This window comes from Cydia fagiglandana, chromosome Z, assembly GCF_963556715.1.
Source record: "Cydia fagiglandana chromosome Z, ilCydFagi1.1, whole genome shotgun sequence".
Taxonomy (NCBI): domain Eukaryota; kingdom Metazoa; phylum Arthropoda; class Insecta; order Lepidoptera; family Tortricidae; genus Cydia; species Cydia fagiglandana.
Window position 1 is genome coordinate 14,189,707 of NC_085959.1, and position 24,703 is coordinate 14,214,409.

General features: G+C 37.2%; 1 protein-coding gene across 1 annotated transcript in view; it reads left to right on the plus strand.

Moving 5' to 3' along the window:
• Positions 1–24,703, plus strand: part of LOC134678670 (SCY1-like protein 2) — a 132,696-nt gene that overhangs the window by 78,490 nt on the left and 29,503 nt on the right. Inside the window, exon 4 of the mRNA XM_063537316.1 lies at positions 2,536–2,703. Within this exon, the coding sequence (XP_063393386.1) occupies positions 2,536–2,703 (168 nt within the window). The remainder of the gene's footprint in view (positions 1–2,535; positions 2,704–24,703) is intronic.

A 24,703-nucleotide genomic window follows, 5' to 3' on the forward strand; every position in this document is an offset into this window, starting at 1 on the left:
GTGCACAGAATAACAAGAGCTCACTTACACGTTCCGTATTCTCCATGCATAAGTTTGCAGGACTTAGTTCGTGGCTCTCTCGAGGAAATCCGTCTCTGCTAGCAAATGTGTTCCGTACAGTTAGCTTGGACAGTTCCGAAACTAAAATATCTTTCTTTTAGGTACCTACTTACCTATAAGTTAACTAGATGGGGTTTGTTTCCTGGTTATTTTACGAAAGTTTCTCTTGGTAGTTTTTAATTAATATGTTAAGAGAAACTCCCTAACTTATTGATTTACGTCTATCGCTAGAGTTAGACCAAAAAAAGTCTGCAGTGATTTAGATAGCCCACGCAGTGCAAGTGTTGGTTTTAACGTCAAACTTGTATGAAATTGGCTATCAAAATCGCTGCAGATTTTTCTTGGTCTAACTCTATTAACAGACGTCAAAATACTGTAACCGTGGAAAACCTTAATTTTCGAATAAAGTCTTTCAATTTCCATCCGCATCAATTACTTATTAGAGATAAATTTTCTATTTTTTACATCTAAATTTGAATAGGTACTCTAGTAAAATTCACAAATCGCAGACAATGTTTTCGGTGCATACGGGGAGAGAACAAGTATTTTAACCTATTTAAAGGTAGAAGACTAAAATGATTAAAACTTTAGTTGCTCGTATCATATCTATGATTTCTGTTGAATTCCTTCTTATCATTGCCCCCATTATCTATGTTAAGAGCTCTGTCGAGGTTTAATATGCGATCTTAGGCGACAATAAAGTCGTTTATTATTCATGCGAAAAAAATACCGCACGAGATGAATTGAAAAGTCGTTTATCGTGCTCATGAAAATTTGACTAGGTTGTATTTATTACTAGGCCTCGTCGTTACTGCGTTGCTGTCGTAGCCGCATTGCATCAACACAGTAACACAGTGCATTAACGCTGCAGCGGTAACGCTGCAACAGCAAGGCGTCTGCAGCACGCCTTTTGAATGTAACGCTTTAATAACTGCCAAGACGCTATAATTGAGCTATCAAAGTCTGTTCGAACCTTGTTCGAATTATAGTTACCAGGAACAATTGTGCCAAGCGGCGTAGCCTAAGGGCTAAACCACTACAGTTTCCACTAATTACTTGCTAAATTGTTGCCAATAGTAGGAAATCAGTGCATCATGAAAGGCCTTTTCAATGGGCTTAACGTCAATAAGTACCGAAGTTTGCACTAAAAGCGAGTTCTCCTTCATGTAATGAGAGTGCCTAGATAAATGGTCTCCTTTGACTGCACATCACTTGTTAGTGATGCCCGCCGTGAGCTGGAGTCGAGAATTGAATTGAAGTAAACGGGTCTGATAAAAGTTGCCGCACTATTTTTAACTTATTTCTGTGAATAGCAAGATCTGCACGTGGAAAGGAGATTGTTTATTAATTGGCATTGCGGTAATATTTTCGAATATAGTACAAAGTTGCATCACATCCCGGTATTTCTACTGAGTGCGGTCATTTTACTTGTACTTTATTTTCTATTGTAAATAGTCCTTGTAATAATTCTTGAATTTTTGAAACGTTTTTGTCTATATTTTGAAGTCTAAACAAAGAAACTATAGGTACCTATAAAGAGCTACTTTATCGTGTATATAATTTGTTTTGATTCTTAGATCAACTAAAATAAATGAATGTGAGTAGGAATAAGTTTCGTTCCTACAATTTATCCCCTAACATACCGGTTTCCGGCATAATTAAGCTGTTGACGCCGTCGAATAACCTGACTGCAGGAAGCCATTATTAGTCAACGGGCTCGATAGATAGAGTTTGTTCGGAAAGAGAAGAGTCGTGAAATGTATTGGGCCCCATACATTCCACGACTCTTCTCTTTCCGCACAGACTCTATAATTTTAGATGGAAGCTTAAATAAGTAGTATTCATTGACAGCGGAAAGCTTTAAAAATAATAGAGCATGATATGGTTCGAATGTGTCCGGATTTTGTCAACAGTATACTTACTTTCAAAGATTCAGGAATTAAATGTGTTTGTATGTCTCATATCCGAAGGGACAAACAGAATACTTGTTTGCTCATCTGTGTATGCGGTTAGCGGGCCCTATCTCAAAAACCATAACAGGTAGACAGCTGAATGTTTATCAGTTCAGAATATGCAAAATGTTTTTATAATCACAGCTTCTAAAACAACAAATGAGAGGTGACATTTGGATGTCAACCGCAGCTGCATTACAGTTCCGCCATGCTATGTCTGACACTTTCTTTGATAATGAGTGGATTCAATTCATATTCAGTTCATGTATCCGAACGTCACCTTAACACATTCAGTGCTAGCGTTTGTACGTTGTAAATAATTATGATGAGTGTGTGAAATGTACGGCCTCATTTATTTTTTAAATTAATTTAAATAATTGTTGTTGTATACATATACGTATATTATCTAGAAGGAGATCTGGGAGATCTACCCGTCGCGAATGAGTCCGCTGGTCAACAAATCGAAAAAGACCCAAAAATCACGTTTTTTGCTCTCCCAATAATAAGCTTGTGTTGTCTCCAGGAGTCAACGCCGGTGGTGCCGGGCGCGCAGCCGCCAGTGCTCCCGCACCCGGTGTCGCTCGGCCCCCCCGGCATGCAGAACCCCCAGGTGAACGCCACGCCGCAGCGACCACCCTACGCCAAGGAATACTTCTTTTTGGACATCGAGCTTCGATATGGATTACTACAGGTGGGTACTAATTATGAAACCTCAGCGTTTGTTGTTAATCATTAATGACAGTATACTTTGCTTACTTCTCGTCAAAAAATATTTCGTGTTTATAGTGGCGAGAGCCGAGCACCTAGCGGTGAGAGCGTGCGACTTGTAATCTGGAGATCGCGGGTTCAAACCCCGGCTCGTACCAATAAGTTTTTCGGAACTTATGTACGAAATATCATTTGATATTTACCAGTCGCTTTTCGGTGAAGGAAAACATCGTGAGGAAACCGGACTAATTCCATTAAGGCCTAGTTTACCCTCTGGGTTGTAAGGTCAGATGGCAGTCGCTTTCGTAAAAACTAGTGCCATCGTCAAATCTTGGGATTAATTGTCAAGCGGACCCCAGGCTCTCATGAGCCGTGGCGAAATGCCGGGATAACGCGAGGAAGAAGAAGAAGAGTGGCTTAAAATTATATTTATTTCGGGTATCTCGGAAACGGCTCTAACGATTTTGATGAAATTTGCTATATGGAGGTTTTCGGGGGCGATTAATCGATCTAGCTATGTCATATCTCTGGGAAAACGCGCATTGTTCAGTTTTTATATGTTTTCGGAGCAAAGCTCGGTCTCCCAGATTACGTTATACAAATTAGCTAGTTTATCCAAATTGTTGAAACTGCGCTAACGGACAGAGAAATAAAATACCTACTAAAATATAACTCGTATTACTTTGTAGGTATATTCAGTTACCGCTTTACGAGCAGTCGATTTGCGGAAGATGCGATATAGATTTTTTAAAATTTAAAACTAAATCGAACAAACTGCGCTGTGCGTTGTGGCTGCCAGTTAAAGCCTTTTATTAACATAACTTTAAAAGTATACTAACCAAAATTATAACACGCGCCACTTGCACTATCCCACTAACCCGGAGTTGACAGGTTAAACCGTTAACCCAGGGTCAAATTGTACTGATAATGGTAGGTAACCTTGGTAATTCCAGGTTTCACCGGTTAACCCCGGGTTAGTGGAGACCTAGATCTGTCATCTAGATAGATGACAGCTGGTCTGATGTGTAGGTACGAATAGATACAACGTTAGGTACTTATTTCTAAGCTGATACCATATTGTATATCTATAACCATTTTCGTAATTCCCCACAAGGCATAAACGTTCACCTATCTTGATATCCCGTATGTTAGAATTGTTCGCTCGCTATATATAATAATTAATGATCAAACGGTAGGTATATAAACCTATTTTCAGAGGTATTATTGGTTATTTAGGTATATAGTTCACAGGTGACAGCCCACTCCATCGAAATAGTTATAAAGCCGGGCGAAAATTGTCAATATGAAAGTTATAATACTGTCAGAAAAATGTTTATTTATTCTCGTCGTTTGGCAGCCTGACATGACACTATGTGACATATTACAATATTGTAACATTTATAAGTTATAACGTTAGTGAACGTGTAATGACTACCGAACTCATAAGACACGCACCTGTATAAGTTTCATGAACAAAACTCTTATTTTAACTTTATTTTTGGTCTTCGTCACTTTTTCTTTAGTGAATGACACCTATTTCAGTTTATTATTAAGATTAGGTTATTAAGCTTAGAGATACGGTGTGTACTTGAGGTAACTACAGCTGATAGTAAGTAGGCAATTCTAAAGGATTGCCAGTTCGCTGGACGATATCAGCCTGTCAGTGTCAGTTAACCGCAAAATTTGACAGAATTTTCGAATTCCCGAATAACTGACAGGCCGATATCGTTCGGCGGAATGGTAATCAGTGGGCCCCTTGATATCCTTTATATTCTGATATACCTTAGACACCTTACCTTAGCAGCTAATTAGAGACCATAAATTATATAATAAACAAACATAAGCTAGCTGCTTAAGTTTACGCTAGGTAATTTCGCCAGTGTACTTTTGTTAATTGCTCGACCCTACACATTTTTATTTATCATTATTCTTTTGTTTGTTAATTAAAAAATGCCTTATATACTTAAAGTCTTTTCTTTTGTACTCTTTCTCATTACGTGCACCTAAAAATGTGGTTGCTTAGCATCACCTGTTAGCGGGGTGAAACATTTTATTTAACATACCTACATGTTTATACGCTACAAATATAATAGAAATGAAAGTACCTCTAAAATCGACCTCGCAAAGAGTTGTTTCCAGAAGTGAGTGAAGTATAACGAAAACTTGTGCTTACAAGTTGACAGCTATTGTAGACAGCGCTGTACGTATGCTGTACGGTTCCATAATTTAGCAATGTGGTTGTTAGCTGTCATAAGTTCAGGTTTGTCAATCTGGTTACAACACACTTATAGCAACGTACAGAGCTGTCTACACAGCTGTCAAACTCGAAGACATTACTTTTCTTATATTATTTAGGTAGGTATATATCAAAGAATATAATACTCACTAGGAGAAGAACGATAACTCCATACAAAAAAATGTCCCCTTCAAAAGTTCGTTTATACTACTAGCGCTCTGGTAGGATACCATTGTAACTAAAATTGACAACCCGTTTAGCCTAGCGGGTATTGGCAGTAATCCAGTTCAGGAAGCTAATATTTCTGGGTTCGAATCCCGGCGAGGGAATTTCTTTTTGTATTTTTTGTTTCGTTTGTAATATTGTTAGAATTTAATCAAAAGTACAAGTGTCTTACTGTCCTAATAGGATATTATTGTCTAGATTTTGATGTTCTTGAAATATAGAACATAAAAACAGTTATTTTAATAAACCTGGACATATTTTTGGTCCTATTAGGACCGAAGAGCTTGTAATCTTGATTATTCTTGATTCCAAAAACACAATTTGCAGAAAACAGCAAATTACAGAATATACTTCCTTAGAAAATAGTCTAATATTAGTTCCACTATAACGGTTTTATGAATATTTATGTCCTTATTGAACTTACTGTTTAATAGGATCATAGAAGTCAGAAATATTATTTGAAATGAAAACACAAATTCAACTAGAATGGCGGACTGTATAGTGTTTAAAGAAATTATTATATATATTCAAGAATTCAACAACACCACAGGTCGCTAAATGCGGCTGTTAAATATTGCATTAGCTAAATAACACGAAACATGAAATATGAGAATACCACAAGTACAAGCTATTATCTCTTATTTGTGACTTTATCCCTTCATTTAAATAAAAGGCATATTAAGTTAATTAGAAGATATAATTATGTATTTACAAAGGGACGTTCAATTATAAAATATTGGAGCGATCACATCGCGTGCCATGTCATGAAATCAAGAACAACATTGAATTATCTAACTAAACCTTATAGTGTATATAAAATTATAGATACTTATTAAGATATTTAATATACAGGTTTAACCTATTTTAAGTTTTTCTTAAAATGTAACCCATGTCAACTAGGAATCCTTAGTTACGACATGTACAGTCAGCAGCAATAGTTGTTGCTGACTGTACACTGTTTAGTATTTGTCTATGTATAGGGTTTTTTCGCATATGAAGGGCATAATACACCTCTCGGAACAATATCTTATCGACAGTAGGTAATTAGGTACTAGATCGGTCCATAAGTCCTGTCACTAAGGTTTTGACTGATAAAATATAATATACTTCACAAAAGGGTGTTGAAATCAGTTTACAATTAATTATTAACTACTATTAACCTAATTCATTAGACCAGATTTCATCACCAGCATTAAGTTCTCCAACAAATCTGTAGGGTCCAGTGGGGTAAATATAAAATACGGGTAAAAATAAGACCGTGTTATTGAAAAGTGCCCTTCAAACTTAGGTTCTCACTAAGATTGGACCGCCATACAAGACTAAGTAAGCAAGTAAGTAAATAATCTTTTTGATCGCCAATTTTCCGTGTAATGTACCTAATATTAGCTTAATGTTTGTATATGTCTCACGATAGTTTAAATCCGACTAATTAGTTTAGTTTAAGTTAATTAGTACGAAATTTATACCTATAGGTTATAGGTACCACGATTTTGTACCTTTCATGAGCATTCATTTTTGTTACGTATAAAATGCCGAAAAGCACTGTGGGATGCCAAAGAGCATGATGCTTAATACTTTGTCAAAGGACTGCATGGCTCATTTCAAACATAGATAGAAAGAAAAAAAGAAAGAAAGAATCATACTATCTTTGTCTTACACTAGTACTTGCACCCAAAAAAAAGGATGAATATAGTTTTTTAGTTCTTATTTACCTACTGACAAATTCGTAAAAACTAGTGCCTACGTCAATTCTTGGGATTAGTTGTCAAGCGGACCCCAGGCGGACACGAGCCGTGGCAAAATGCCGGATAACGCGAGGAGAATTACCTACTGTCAAATTTGGTTTTACCAACTATAATTTATCTAAGGCTTTTATTTATTTTTTAAAATACTTAATTTTCTTTTTAAAGCGTTTTTATTTGCCTCTTCCGACAACTCTCTATTTTTTAGAATAATATGACGTTTAATTGTTATCATGAACACGTGATGCAAAATATCATCGATATTCATTTTGTAATGTTCAGGACATACCTTTAAAAAATCGAACCATGCCTTACTTTCTGTGTGGAGAATCATGACAGTCAATTCTCGTATCTTATCCAGGTGTAAATTTTCATTAAGAAAGGACTTACAGCAACCTGCTGCCCTTTCAACTGCTCTTACAAGATTTAAACTTGCTTGCATATTTTAAACTTGTTTTAGTTTGGCTGTATTCTTTTAATTCCGTAAATATGTGCACGGTCTCACTTCCAGGATTTGACGTCAATAGAGCGTTACACGTATTACAGCTAGTATTCATTTTTTTTATAATGAATCCGCACACATAAGCGCATGCTTGTGCCTCAGAGCACAGTGCTTCTATTTCGTCACTTGTGTCATCGGGATGTACCTCGGTTTGGTCGTCATCAGTAACGTCGTATTCATAGATGTTTACGTTCTGAGCGTCAGGCGTCGTCAAAAAGCTTTTCATATTATTGGACAGAATTGCGCCGTCATCCTCACAGTTTTTGTTATTACTATAGTTTTTCAGATTTGTAATTATGGCGGTTTTAAACCCCGCTATAAACTGTGATGTTGTCGGGTTATAATTTGAGCCACAATTATACCTAACGCACCCAAAAAAATTCTCAATAGGGTCCTGGTTTAACCGTCGAGTGGATAGGGACCTAATTCCAATTTTTTTGAGGTTTATCCAGAGCCTTTCCACTGCAGTAATCGTTTGAACCCATCCAGATTGCGATGGCGGATTTCTAGCGTTCAAAAATTTCATATCTGTGACAATATTTTTCATTTCAGCCAAATACTCTAAATGGGGACTACGAGTAGTGAGGTTTGTACTATATTTCTTTCCACGTCTTAGGTCCTGTGAATTTGCATTAAGTGCGTCAAATAAGTCATCAAACTTCTTGAGCAAGAACGCCGTTGCGCGAGCTTCTGGGGGCAGTTCGTCTGAAACAAAATTGTATTCCTTATATAATTCTATACCTACGCTGGTAATAATCAATGATCATCGAGGAATATTATGTAGTACATTAATGGAATAATTCTCAGTTGTTAATATTAACTAGTGTCACCGTCCTATTTATAATCATGAAACTTTATTAAGTTAATTGAAATAGGCGTCACTATTTATATTTTTCTAATAGTTTATTATATATAAAAATAATAACGCCATTTCAAATACATTAGCAAAGTTACATCATTAATAAAACAAAAATCGGCTAAGAGTATGTCGGACCATGCACCACCAACCTAACCATTCTATCAGACAGAACAAGCCAAACGGGGGCTATTAGTAAGTATCATACAGTACATTTAAGTACATTACAGCATGAGGGACTAAGGGAGCACCTTCGCAGCGCTTTTTACGTCTTTATACTAAGAAAAGATTTTTAGACAAATTAAAAAAACCGGGCAAGTGCGAGTCGGACTCGCGCACGAAGGGTTCCGTACCATAATGCAAAAAAAAAAAAACAAAAAAAAGCAAACAAAAATACGGTCACCCATCCAAGTACTGACCACTCCCGACGTTGCTTAACTTTGGTCAAAAATCACGTTTGTTGTATGGGAGCCCCATTTAAATCTTTATTTTATTCTGTTTTTAGTATTTGTTGTTAGAGCGGCAACAGAAATACATCATCTGTGAAAATTTCAACTGACAGACGGACGGACGGATGGACGGACGGACAGCGAAGTCTTAGTAATAGGGTCCCGTTTTACCCTTTGGGTACGGAACCCTAAAAACGGGTGGACCAATCACCGAACTTGGTAGTTAATATTAAATTTTTACCTTCGTTTAAGGCTATGCCACTATTTGTATTTGTTTTCCTATCTGTTTCCTAATTCTATTTGTCTTGTTTTCACTGTATTTGAGTTTTTACTTCTTTGAATTTATAATTTGTTAATGTGTCTTATCTTCTATTTTACCGTGTAAGCGAATTGGTAAACTACTGTAAGCTTATATGAGAGAAATAAATGGTATTGTATTGTATTGTATTGAGCGGCAACTGACATTCACAAGGGGTCATTATCATTACATTACACATCGCCGGAATGTAAGGTGGGTAAGGAGTTAAGGACCCACCTGACGAATTGTCGCTCGGGATGAAATTGGTCATGAAAATCCCTTGTGTCGCTTTTCGGTGAGGGAAACATCTTGAGGAAACCGGACTTACCTAATTGCTAATAACTTAGCTTGCTTGCTTGCTTGATTATATAATAAATTATTTATTTGTATCTAGACACGCGGCAGCGTGTCAAGCCAAGTTCAACAGAAAAAAGAACTGCGGGCGCAGCACGGTTCCATTTTTATCGACTATTACTATGCGCGTCCCTTTCGCACTTACATACATGTTAGAACGTGACAGGCATGGTGACAAGGGATAAAAACGCGACCGTGCTAGGCCGCCTGGGCTATAACAGCGAAAATCGAAGTTCGTCAATTGCGGGCATTTTTCTCTGTCACTCTAATTACGTCTTAATCAAAGTAAAAGAGAAAGATCCCCGCAATTTGCGAATTTAGCTTTTCGCGGTTGGCCCCCTGGCGACGCAGCGGCCGTGTGTTATAGATAGTACACGAACAATTTGGAGCCACTTTTAACCCCTACGTAACTCAGAATCTATTAAACATAAACATATTTCACAGCCAAGTCAGATTCTGAACTTTAATTACACCTAAAGCAAACTAGAACTTGGCATCCATATAGATCTCAATTCTTTTCCCGGCGAAGTCAACAACGACGACTATTCTTAATATTGAACTTGGCTCTCATTTCAAATATTGTTTTTGATGGGATAAATACTTACTTGTAGCTATTTTAGCTAAAATACCAGCCGTTACAGAATGGCTAAACACTTGAGCAGCAAGTTTGACCCGCATTTTTTGCTTGGCGTTAGGATTTATGTGTTTTTCAGTCAGGGCAGGTGCGTACACGAAGTGGGGATTTTGATTGTCGCTATCATAAAACTGTTTTATGTGCGCCCATTTAGCTGTACCTGTAAATTTATTTTTTAAGATATGAATAAAACGTGCTCGTGAGGAACTCGAACAATTTAACATACCTACTATTTATGTAACTAAGGGCTCATTTAAACGGCGCGTGAACTCACATGCATTTAAGTTATAGGCAAACCAGAACTTTGGGAGTATTGTCAAGAGGGCGCTCGTTTTGAATTTTATATAGCAACAATTTGTATAGTGGGGACAATGGAAATTGGCAGATGATTTTTGTTTTATTCCGACAACTTTAATAAGTGTGAAGTTTGATGTTTGGATATTTATTCGGTTTTGACGCTTAAATGGCTGACTCGATTTGGATAAAATGAATAGCGTAAAGTCAATAAGTAACGCAAGAGTTATAAGTAAGAATTTATATAGGTAGATAATTTTACAAATAAAATTATTTAACGTACCAAATATGTTCTATTCAGCATAGTTGAAATCGGGATCTAAATATTCTTCAGTCATCAAGGAATTTGACTCGTTCTCAACATTAAACTCAAAATCGGGATCTAAATATTCTTCAGTCATTAAGAAATCTGAATCGTATTCTGACTCTGACTGACTAGACTCGCTGCTAGAATCAGACCCGACCTCAATAACAAATTTTTCTATAAAGGAATCAATTGCATGATCTGACTTCCTGTAGTCATTTTCGACTTTTATTACATGATCGCAACATTTTTTCCATGTTTCAGCAGTTATTTCCTTAAAAAGAAAAGCACTTTTAAAAGTTATTAAGGATGCGAAACAATCGTGCAGTTAAAAAAGTCATTAGGTGCGTCTAAAAGAGACAGCGGACGGACGTCTGGCAGACAAATCCGTGCTCAATTCTCGCCACACATGGACGGATGTGTCCGCCGGACAGATCTGTCGGACACATCTGGCGGACAAATCCGTGCGTGTATGGCTAGCTATCATCTCCCGATTACTAAGCTAGCATAGTAAGCACTTAATGCCTACATTTAATGTGAAATGAAAGTGGTGGTACCTGAAAACTGCTTTTCACTAAATCTAAAAAACCTTCTCCGCCATGTGCGACATTTTTCGATGCAACTTTATTTTTGACTATGCCCCATATCATTTCGATGGGGTTGAAGTCACAATGATACGGTGGTAATCGAATCACAGTATGGCCATGAGCGTTTAATAGTTCGTCAATTTCATATTTAGGATCGGGTTTATTTTTCCTCACGATAACTAGCAAAGTGGCTATAGTTGCTTTTCGCGGATAGCTAATATTATTGTCATCGAGCCATTTGACAATTGTTCCCTTCTTCCATTGAGTGTTAGGTGCTTTATTGACCTGAAAAGAATGATATCTTGCGTTGTCCATGACAACACAGGAATTTTTGTCGAGATTGGGAATAAGTTTTTCTGTGACCCACTTTTTAAAATTATCTTTATTCATGGACTCGTGGTAGTCACTTTTTTTTTCTTTGTCATTATATAACAACAATGCGTTTGGAACAAAACCTGTGGCACCTCCAGCATGTACCATTATAAATCTTTTTCCTGTCGATACAGTTTCTGCCACACCCGGTTCCTCATTACTTTGCCAGCATTTGTTATAATTTATAGACGTATGTATAAATGATTCATCTAAATATACTATAGGTCGGTTTTTTCGTCGAATGCTGTCAATTTCATTTAAGTATTTTTCACGCCAAGCAACAATATCAAATCTTTCTATAAAATTTGTCTCTGGCTTCGGCATTTTTTGAATTTGTACCCCATCTTGTGCAATAACAGTCTTAATGATTCTCTACCCCCTGGGAAATTTATGTCTTCTTTTAAAACAGTCCACAATTTTTTTATTGTTGGTATTTCTTTTTTTACGCTATAAAATTCGTGAATTTTACGACGTATGACACATAAATCAAAATCATCCAAATCTATTTTCTTTTTTTGTTTTCTTTTTTTTAGGTTTGGTCGTTTAATTCCGCCCTTACGCCCTTCGCTAGCAATCCGTGATACCGATGCATGCGATACACCTAATACACAAATCAAATTATTACAAGACATCAACCAAATCGTAACGACCTGACTATAGTGACATTTGTCCATAAGTTTGAAACTTACCCGTCAATTCAGATGCTAATTTCGTTATGTTTTCTAATGGAAGAAATTTCTCTCCCGCACGTTTTTTTTCCAATAAATAACTATATACACTATTTACAACTTTTTTCTCTGTAAAATCTAAAACTTTCGGCATGATTATTGCAGTCTAATAATAATTTACACGAAACTAGACAAAGCAATGTTTACATTGTCAATATTGACAACTATCATAGAGGCTAGATGTTGTCTATTATTAAAATTGTTGCCATTGCTAGAAATTAGTACCAACAAATTTCCGTAACATGGCGCACCCTCAATAGATCCTGGTTCACCTTATACATTGCGGACTATTGAGGTTATAACAATTCAGCCGACTGATCAAATAGCGCAATGTAATTAAACTCGCATGCGAGTTCTCGCACTGTTTAAATCAGCGGCCGGCAACCTTTTAGCAGTCAAGGACCACATAGTAGTTAACGGAGATGACGCGGGCCGCACTTTGGTAATATTTGTGACTTTAGCAGACATTGTCGTTCTTCAGTACTACATAAAAAATAGCCAGGGAGGCTCGCGGGCCGCAAGCGAGAGGTTGGCGGGCCGCTGGTTGCCGACCGCTGGTTTAAATGAACCCTAAGGCTTACAATCACAATTTAATCTGTATCTCAGGTTAACGGGAACAGTAATTTTTCTACTATATTTTTAAATAACTTCAAAATGGAAAAGAATAGTCAATTAATAAAATCTGCACCACACCAGCTCAGAAAAAATTACTTTGCACTTCAAAAACGAATAGCAAAGTTGCATTTTATCCACATGTGAGGCAAAGTATTCAAATGCAAATTTTGAGTTGTTTTCTTATGTTTGCTGGTAGAATTGACTTTTAAATGATGATTTTGGATGATAAATATTTAATAACATTCATTATTTGGATTTGATTTTTTACATTTAATATTTGCTTCGGGTTGGTGTGGTGAAAAATTTTGTGTTTCACTCGGGGGCAAATTTTGTTTAACCCTCGTGCTTTGAAACCCTCGCAGCGCTCAAGATTCCATTTTTCGAACCACTCGCTACGCTCGTGGTTCAATTTTGGAATCTTTGGCTTGCTCGGGTATCAATATTAGCACGAGCGGTTAAACAACAACTTTGCCCCCTTGTAAAACAAATAACTATTTACGACTATGTGCAATTAAATACTTTGTAGACACCTGTTGTGATGTTTCCATCGGCTTGAAAATCTACGGGAATTTCAATGTCATGCGCCATGAACATATTTCTTAGACATTTTAGAAGATGAGGAGGGTCCGCTATTGTAACAATTTCTCTGCCATCGTGAGTGAAATATGGTGTCTCGGCAGTTGCACCAAGGGAACGCAACGCTTTTACATTTACGGAGCTCATATCACAGATGGTTGCTACGACATTCAGTCCATTCCGAAAGCATTCTGTAAGTACCTAAAATATATCACATTGTAATTAAAAAATTGTGTCCGACTGAAGCATGTATTGAAAATATATATATTTTTTATTTTAAACTTTATTGCACGATAACAAAATGTACAAATGGCGGACTTAATGCCTTGAGGCATTCCCTACCAGTCAACCATTGGGTCAAACAGAAAACTTGTACTTATTGTACTCTATTTTTATACAAGTGCATGTCCTGACTGCCTGACGATCGAATTAACTGGGTTAAAAACCCTCTCTCTTTTTGGAATTTTAAAATCGGTTCAATATAAATACTTATATTAACATGCACTTGCATGTTTAAATCGTATGTATTGTCAGGTCAAAACCTACCTCTTGAATTAATACCGAGAGCTTGTCTGCGGTCGATGATTTACCCGAAAAATAAAAAGCCACAGGTTGTTTCCACGCTTTTCTTAGACCACATAACATGAATACTAAAGTGTTGCAAGCAATTATCTCGTTTCTTCCGTGGTTGGTTCCATGGTCTTGAAAGCCATCAACACAATCTAATCGCGCGTTGTAATTCAGATGTTTTCTAATTGCCATTTCATCGAATACAAGGGTACAGTTTTTTTCATCGTCTGCAAATTGTTCGGCCATTGATTTCAATCCAGCAAAGACCTGTTGGTTGATTCCCGGCTGCATAGGGACCTTATTTAGCAATTTATTCAATGTGGACGGGCATGGCAATGAAAAAATTCGTGTAAGCAGACGGTAACAAGATGGTGATTTTTTGTATAAAGTTAAGGCCAGTAATTTTTGGTCTAAATTATACCGTCTGCCTTGCTTGGGTCTTTGGCAATTTAGAAGTTGGCTCTCGAGCAATACAGCAAACGAGTTACTTAAATTTAAATTGAATAAGCGCCGGACTGATTCGTTATTGCTTATGTTCTCAATATGGTTAATTTTATTTCCTTCTATTTTTTTCTTTAATCTTTGTATAGTTTTTAGTTTACTTCTGTAAATTTTGTACATCTTTTTTTCAGTGTCCGACAGTTGGCGCAGTTTGGTTTTATTTATACGTTTTAATATTCCATCCCGTTTCTGCTTCTTGGTTTTGTTTGATATTATTTCAGCAGATGAATTCTAAAAAGATAACATAAATATAATTAGTGCAACATAATATATACACACACATGAACATTTAGGATGTACAGTCAGCAGCAGAAGTTGCTAAGCGGGCGGGGTGTTCAAAATTAACTGGACGCGCTCTTATTCTCTTAACAATAAAGTCACGTCAAGATCATTTTGAACACCTCGCCCGCTTAGCCACTATTGCTGCTGACTGTACCTAATTAGCGCCGCGTCAAATATACCTACTCAGGCTACTCATAACATAAGGCATGCTGGAGCTTATTGGGGCTACTGCTAGGTGCTTGTTCTGCGATAAGGTGCTCAGTCTGTAAGGTGCTCATCTCATTGGAGTAGGATAGGGCGAGCTGATAAGACTGGAGTTCTAGCTCGCTCAGCTATGCTGTCTTAGTTTGGCGTCACTTGTGTTAGTGCCGTTTATTTAAGTTCGCTGACCTAGTGATGTGACATGACATGACGCTAGCGTTATACTCTCACTAATTTTATTTTCAGGCCGCTGATCGTTCTGTTACCTATCAGTGCTGTTTATTGGTATTAATAGGTAGGTATGCAATTAATTAAACATACTATTATTGTAGCTGGTTCAGCAGCAGTACCGGGCAGGGTCTCATCTAAGCCCTGCAGACTGGCTGGGTCTGTGGAGCAACCAGCTACCGCAGAATCCACCTGTGAGGGTTTCAAATTTTTAAGTTTTCTCAATACGAGATATGTAGCCTTTGAAGTTGAAACTGGCTATAAATTTACGAATATTATAAACATTAACGATGTAGGTACTTAATATTGAATTAAAATAACTTTTTTTTACACAGGTAGCGCTGCGTCAAACATACCTACTCAGGCTTCTCATAACAGGGCATGCTGGAGCTTATTAGGGCTACTGCTAGGTGCTTGTTCTGCGATAAGGTGAACTCTGTAAGGTGCTCATCTCATTGGAGTAGGGTAGGGCGAGCTGATAAGACTAGAGTTCTAGCTCGCTCAGCTATGCTGTCTTAGTTTGGCGTCACTTGTGTTAGTGCCGTTTATTTAAGTTGGCTGACCTAGTGATGTGACATGACATGACGCTGGCGTTATACTCTCACTAATTTCATTATCAGGCAGCTGATCGTTATGTTACCTATCAGTGCTGTTTATTGGTATTAATAGGTAGGTATGCAATTAATTAAACATACTATTATTGTAGCTGGTTCAGCAGCAGTACCGGGCAGGGTCTCATCTAAGCCCTGCAGACTGGCTGGGTCTGTGGAGCAACCAGCTACCGCAGAATCCACCTGTGAGGGCTTAAAATGTTTAAGTTTTCTCAATACGAGATATGTAGCCTTTGAAGTTGAAATTGGCTATACATTTACGAATATTTTTTTGTAGGTATGTACTTAAAAAAATCCATGTACTGAAGCTGTTTACATATTCCTTTTTTTTATCAAATTGACATATTAGTTATATACATAATTATAAACATACCATTAAAGTGGGGAGTTGGGTGGCGTTTATTATATCCCATCAAAAACATAAATGTAAAAAAGGAGAGCCAAGTTCAATACAAAAATTATGCTTGGCTGTGGGGTTCGCCGCAAAAAGAATGGAGATCTAAATGAGTACCAAGTTCTATGCAAAATCCAAATATGTATTTATAGGAACAAAATAACATTATAAACAAGTATTAAACTCTATTTCTTTGCTTTATTGGATACCTATAACAATTGCTGTTATTTAAAAAAATGTGAGATCTTAAAGTAGGTTAGATTTGACTTGGCCAGTTTTCATTATATCAATCATTTTATATATATTGTAATTCTGATAAAACCTGGCCAAGCCAAATCTAACCTACTTTAAGATCTCACATTTTTTTAAATAACAGCAATTGTTATAGGTATCCAATAAAGCAAAGAAATAGAGTTTAATACTTGTTTATAATGTTATTTTGTTCCTATAAATACATATTTGGATTTTGCATAGAACTTGGTACTCATTTAGATCTCCATTCTTTTTGCGGCGAACCCCACAGCCAAGCATAATTTTTGTATTGAACTTGGCTCTCCTTTTTTACATTTATGTTTTTGATGGGATATCAATACTTTTTGTAAAGAAAACTAGGCAGGTATTGAGATTTAATGTTTTTTCTTGTGTTTCCGCTGCATGTTTTTTACTTCTGTTCTTTGTATTAATTATGTGGTGCCGCGCGCCGCCAACGACACACCGTTGGCCGGTTGTTTAGCGCGTATTACAGGTTTTTTGTATGGGGACCCCCCCTATTTTTTCACTTTTTTTATTTTTAGATTTTTCCTACGATTACACACAATTACCGAGCTGGATTCGAAATTTCATCCTTCTAGGTCATCTGGAAGTAGGTTAGGTTTAGGTACTATATGTCAGTCACAATAAAAAAGAAATTTGTATGGGGACCCCCCCTATTTTTAATTTTTTTTTGATTTTAGATTTTTTCCTACGCTTACACACAATAACCGAGCTGGATTCCAAATTTCATCCTTCTAGGTCATCTGGAAGTAGGTTAGGTTTAGGTACTATATGTCAGTCACAATAAAAAAGAAATTTGTATGGGAACCCCCCCTATTTATTAACTTTTTTTTGTTTTTTGATTTTTTCCTACGCTTACACACAATAACCGAGCTGGATTCCAAATTTCATCCTTCTAGGTTATCTGGAAGTAGGTTAGGTTTAGGTACTTATATGTCAGTCACAATAAAAAATGGTTTTTTTGTATGGGGACCCCCCCTATTTTATAACTTTTTTTAATTTTTAGATTTTTTCCTACGCTTTCACACAATAACTGAGCTGGATTCCAAATTTCATCCTTCTAGGTCATCTGGAAGTAGGTTAGGTTTAGGTACTTATATGTCAGTCACAATAAAAAATGGTTTTTTTGTATGGGGACCCCCCCTATTTTATAACTTTTTTTAATTTTTAGATTTTTTCCTACGCTTTCACACAATAACTGAGCTGGATTCCAAATTTCATCCTTCTAGGTCATCTGGAAGTAGGTTAGGTTTAGGTACTATAGGTATGTCAGTCAGTCTTAAAATTTACGACTTTTTGACCTTCATATCTTTATAACCGTTTGAGCTAGCTTCATGAAATTTGGGCTTCTAGATGTCCTTATGGATATAATTAAACACACGTAGTTTTATGTGTTTACGTTAAAGATGTTTTGAGTTATAGAAGGGTCAAAAGTGGCACCAAGTGGTTCGTGTAATATTACACTTGGCGCTGGCTAGCCAGTTCCTTTGCTTGAACTTGGCTTGACACGCTGCCGCGTGTCTAGATCAGGCAACGGTGCATTAACACTGCCAGTGTCCCGCAGAACTGGGCATGGTATTAAACAACCGGCTTCCGGAGAATCCTCTGAGGCATTAAGCTAAAAATCATTGTAATTAGGTATTATGTCTAGAGTTAGGTTAGGAAAAGTCTGCAGCGATTTTGATGGCAGTGCAAGTGTTATTTTAAACGTCAAACTTCTATGAAATGATGACGTATAGGTAAATTGCACTGCGTATAATGTATATATGCTTTCAAAATTGTTGTAGACTTTTCTTGGCCTAATTCTATTAATATGTAAAATAAAGGGCGATTCTCAGAGATGACCTTCGGTGCCTGACTTCGGCGCCATATTTTTTTTTACTTATTTGATATGCGACTTTATTTCCTAAAATCTAGCCTAAATATAATAAAAATATTGGTAGTGGAGTCTTCCATTAGAACCTTATAGGTTTTAAAATATTAGAGATTATGATTTTTTCATTTATTTATTTTTCTTCTTAGGCTAGGTCATTTATAACATGAATATAAAAGTAAAATACAAAAACACATAAAAAACAACAAAAAACAAGTATAAACACATTATAAAAAACCTAACCTAGGGTGCCTTGATATAAAGAATATGACAAGTTAACTAATACCTTATGCGTGAATACCCATATATGACTCCGATATAATGCCCCATCTTGGGCATTCCAAATGGGCACTCCCACCAAACATTGTTTTGCGCATTTGAATTTTTTTCTTGTATTATATAAATAATAAATATATAATTTGATAGTGTCCCAGACATATATAGGCTGAAGAACATGCCTAAATTAATTCAGATTTATTGAACAGTAAATTCAATCATTTATTGCCCCGGACACGAAAAAATGGCCCTCCTGACAAATGCCCTAAAACATGTTGTATAAAATGGCTTTGACAGTAACCCAGACGTTCATCTCACTTCTACCGGCCGAGCTGCTTTGCACGGCGAATTCCTCACGGGGCGGCTCGTTCCGTGTGGAATTAGCACAATAGATAGCCTAATTTCAAATGATATTTTTAAATTATGACTTGTAAAACCTGTCATTATAATTAAAATAATATTTACCTGTTGTACAATTGCAGTAGCTGATATTGTTGACCTCAATTTTCTTAATGTAGTGACCACAAATTCGTTGGTGCCTGGTACTGCATACTTACTCAGCCGTGTCCTCTCTGAGTCATTGTAGGAGGCATTTTCAAAATGCCTCCCACAAATAACTTTGTTTTTCTGATACAGACTTTGTAATGACTTGATGCACCAGTTATATTCAGGCCAACAATACGTAGCCCAAGCTGTTGCCCTATAAATAATGTATTCGAGTGAAAACACAATTTAAATACAATGTTTAATTGGGGAATTTGTAGTTTTAGTTTAGTTATTAGATACCTGTCCAGGCTTCGATGACGTCGATGACGAGACACGATGGGCTAGCGCCGGCCACTCTAAGGGACGCAGCCATTCGGTAAAACGAGATAGCAATATCACTTGCTCCCTCCAACGCATAAATGCGTCCCTTGGAGTGGCCGGCGCTGGCCCATCGTGTAGAGGAGCCATAACAAATTATACACTTAAAATTTCCTCAAGAATCACTACAGTTTCTCGCGAACACAGAGACACGCGGCGGGAGAATTTGACTTTATTTTAGAAGATGAATCGACGTAATCATCATCATCATCATCATCATATCAGCCCTTTATCGCCCACTGCTGAGCATAGGCCTCTCTTCTAGTACGCCACTTGTCCCGGTCCTGAGCTAATCTCATCCAGAAGTGACCCGCAATTTTCCGGATGTCGTCCACCCAACGAGCCAACGGACGCCAGGCGCTTCTTTCATTTGAAAGCGGCCACCATTCTGTTAACATTTTAGTCCACCTGCCATCACTCTGCCTAGCAACATGTCCTGCCCAATTCCATTTTAGTTTGGTTATGACGAAACCCACGTCATGGACCTTGGTGCGGCGACGGATCTCGACATTCCTTACTCGATCTTGAAGCGACGTAATATAGATCAATTAGTACCCACCTATAGCTTTACTTCCTTGTAACTCGATGACCGCTGGCCCATACAACCATTTCCAGTCGCCGTTACGACGCGGTGTAGACACATCTTGTGTCGACACCGTCTGTTTCGGTCACAATTCCAGTCGCAGAGTCGTCGCCGTGTCGACACAGTTACCAGAAATGGGGAAGGGTCGACACATGACACAAAGTGACATAAAGTGTGGTCGCCGTGTGCACACATTGTTTCGGGTTTGCGACTACTTTATGCCAAAATCATTCGTTCATTCGTTCATTTTGTTCCTGTCAAATGGAAACTGTCAGATGGAAAAATAGTTAAATAAAAATAAGTGACATAATACGCCATCTCTAAAACGGATTACAAGACGTAATTATATATTGTTTGCATTTATATTACAATAGGACTTAAATTATTATGGGGAATTAAACTGCTCGAGTGATTTGATAAACTAAGTGTAATATAATCAACGCGCCACCACATTGTTTTAGTTTAGCCGGAAATGAAATTGTTTACTTCTCAGTGCTTGAGTTCATAAATATATTATTTGATGCATTTTTAGTACTTCGATGCGTATACTATACTTAAATAACAGAAATAACGCTTTACATACTACGAAACTTGTTAATTATGATGTATAAATATGGTTTAAGGCTGAGAAATATTGCAGTCACAAAGTAGTCGCAAATGTTTCGACTTTGTGTCGACTCTGTGTAGACACATGACACGCGCTGTCAAAAGTAATAACAAAGTTACTGGATTTGCAAAATGGCTCCTTGTGTTCATTTGTTTTCAGATATTCTCAAAGTGTAAAAATGACAGAGATGGGACTTAATAGATTAACTGTTTATTCGACTAATTAATGGAATAAAAAAAGTTAATCCTCAAATTTTAATCACGATTAGTTTAGTCGACCTAACATAGATTGAAATTGAATTAATCTGAACATTAATCGAATAAATTATCGATTAAATCTCGGTTGGAAGTTGACAGGGGGCCATTTTTGTACGCAAAAATAATAGAAATGTCTTGCATGCAGATGGTAGCCAAACACTTTGTCATAAAAGTCGAGATGGGTGTCGATTTATAGGTTTTAGGGAGTGCCGATTTCGAAAATGATGACCATTTTGGAATCCAAAATGGCGGCCATGCACTGTGTCATAAAAGTCGTCATGGATGTCGTTTTATACGTTTTAGGGGGCCCCAATTTTAAAAATGATGACCATTTTGGAATCCAAAATGGCGGCCATGCACTATGCCATAAAAGTCGTCAGGGGTGTCGTTTTATAGGTTTTAGAAGGCGCAGATTTCAAAAATGATGACCATTTTGGATTCCAAGATGGCGGCCATGCACTATGTCATAAAAGTCGTCATGGATGTCCTTTTATAGGTTTTAGGGGGCCCCGATTTAGAAAATGATGACCATTTTGGAATCCAGAATGGCGGCCATGCACTATGTCATAAAAGTCGTCATGGGTGTCGTTTTATAGGTTTTGGGGGGCGCAGATTTCGAAAACGATAACCATTTTCGATTCCAAGATGGCGGCCATGCACTATGTCATAAAAGTCGTCATGGATGTCGTTTTATAGGTTTTGGGGGGCGCAGATTTAGAAAATGATGACCATTTTGGATTCCAAAATGGTGGCCATGCACTATGTCATAAAAGTCGTCATGGGTGTCGTTTTATAGGTTTTAGGGGGCGCAGATTTCGAAAACGATGACCATTTTGGATTCCAAAATGGCGGCCATGCACTATGTTATAAAAGTCGTCATGGATGTCGTTTTATAGGTTTTAGGGGGCCCCGCTTTCGAAAATGATGACCATTTTGGAATCCAGAATGGCGGCCATGCACTATGTCATAAAAGTCGTCATGGGTGTCGTTTTATAGGTTTTAGGGGGCGCAGATTTCGAAAACGATGACCATTTTGGATACCAAGATGGCGGCCATGCACTATGTCATAAAAGTCGTCATGGATGTCGTTTTGTAGGTTTTAGGGCACGCAGATTTCGAAAATGATGGCCATTTTGGAATCCAAAATGGCGGCCACGCACTATGTCATAAAAGTTGTCATGGGTGTCGTTTTATAGGTTTTAGGGGGCCCTGATTTCGAAAATGATGACCATTTTGGAATCCAAAATGGCGGCCATGCAGTATGTCATTAAAGTCGTCATGGCTGTCGTTTTATAGGTTTTAGGGAGCGCAGATTTCGAAAATAATAACTATGTTGGAATCGAAGATGGCGGCCATGCACTATGTTAAAAGTCGACATGGATGTCGTTTTGTTGGTCATGGTCATCATTTTCGAAATCTGCTCTTCCTAACACCTATAAATCAACATCTATGACGGCTTATATGACAAAGTGCACGGCAGACATCTTGAAATCCAAAATGGTCATCATTTTCGAATTTTGCACTCCCTAAAACCTATAAAACGATATCCATGACGACTTTTATGACAAAGTGCACGGCACACATCTTGGATTCCAAACTGGTCATCATTTTCGAAATCGGCACTTCCTAAAACCTATAAAACGATATTCATGACGACTTTTATGACAAAATACGTAGCGGCCATCTTGGATTATAAAATGATCATCGTTTTCGAATTCTGCACTCCCTAAAACCTATAAATCGACATCCGTGACGACGCAAGTTATCTTTATTTTCAGATCTAACAAATTGCTACAGAATACAAAGGACAAAAAAAGAAGCGAGGAGGTAATGAAACAAGCAAAAATACAGATGATTCCTCGACGCAATTGGATGCTTCTTAAATTGTGTCCAGATTTTTTTGTCATAAAAGTTTTTATTTTTCACGTATTACTCTCACAAGTTCCGTGACATTTCGACCTTGTAATTTTTTAATTAAATGTTTTTGTTTATCTGTGAGGATCTCACTAGAATAATATAATCAAGGTATGTTTATATTTGATAATTGAAATAGTAACGCAAAAAAAAAAAATATTTGTGTCTTATATTCCTGCCGAAGACTTTTATTTTTCCTTTTCCTTCTACACAAGTTTGGTCAAGTAATAAGAATTTAGGGCTCTCAATTTTATTTTGACTTCTACAACAGTAAAGCTACGAGGCCATGTTTGGTATCGTTTTCGTATAAATTCGCAGTACCAAATTTAGTTATGGTATCACATTGACACCATTCCAAAGTAAAAACATATAAACTTACTTTCTTTTAAACTCCTCTTCACGCTTAAACTGCTGAACAGTTTTAATTTAAATTTAGTACACATATATTTTGAGTCCCGAGACAGGACATAATAAGTTATCTCAAAAATCATCCTTCAAAGGTGTGAAATGAGGTGTAGGGGGGAATTCAGAATTGACTTCTTGTAGTTAATACTGTTTAAGATTAGGTTTGAAGTCATGTTTTTTTTATCATTTTTAACTAAATCAAAGATGTAGACCATCCCAAATTTAATATAAATCGGTTCAGCGGTTATTGATTTCCCGTACAAATTTCCACGCCACTTTTCACACCTTCAAAAGATGATTTTGGTTATAAGATCTATCCTATGTCCTGTTCCGGGACGCAAACTATTTCTATACCAAATTTCAACGAAATCGGTTCAGCGGTTAAGCGTCAAGAGGAGTTTAAAAAAACCGACCAAGTGCGAGTCGGACTCGCGTATTAAGGGTTCCGTACATTAAGTCCGACTCGCGCTTGACTGCACATTTCTAATAGGTTTTCCTGTCATCTATAGGTAAAGAACTATTTTGTGTATTCAGACAGACAGACATACAGACGCACGAGTGATCCTATAAGGATTCCGTTTTTTGCTTTTGAGGTACGGAACCCTAAAAAGATTTTTTTAATTTTGTGGAATGGTTTCAATGTGATACCTTAAATGGATTCAGCAACCCAGATTTATACGAAAACGATACCATACACGGCCTAGCACCTTCATTGATGTAGATATATCAAGATAAAATTGAGAGCCCTAAATAAACTTTCAAGAGCGGATATCTCAAAAACTATTCAACATATCGAAAAAATTGACTAAATAAACTTGTAACAAATTAAATTAACTTTCATTTTGTATAAGTGGCCATGTCGCTAAGATGCATAGTTTCCGAGATATAATCGAAAAACCGGAAAATGGGACATTCAAAGCCCCCTCTCTTCCCCCCGGTCAAGGGCTACGGCCGGGGACTTTTGATATGTTCACCTCCTAACTTGTCCAAACCAAGTTACAGAGTCAAAAATTGTGTTCCGAGCATTTCCCTCTACAACTTTTTTGAGCATTCGTTGGCTGACCTAAGTAGCTTATTGCATTTCTTTAAAAACTTTTCTGTAAAAGGTTGACGGGTGTTGGGTGTTTATATGGTTTTGGTCGATTATTATCATTTGCATCGCCCATGATGACTTACTAGAATTACTTACGAGCACACGAGACACTAATAGTAGTTTGACAAACCTTGGTTTTCAAGAGGTATTTTATATTGACATTTGCTGTCACAAATTTGCTGTCAGATTTAGTCGCAAACCGCACGCAAAGTGCACACAAATGTGTCGACACCTTGTTACGGAAAAGTGTACACACGGCGACGACACTTTGTTTCGAAA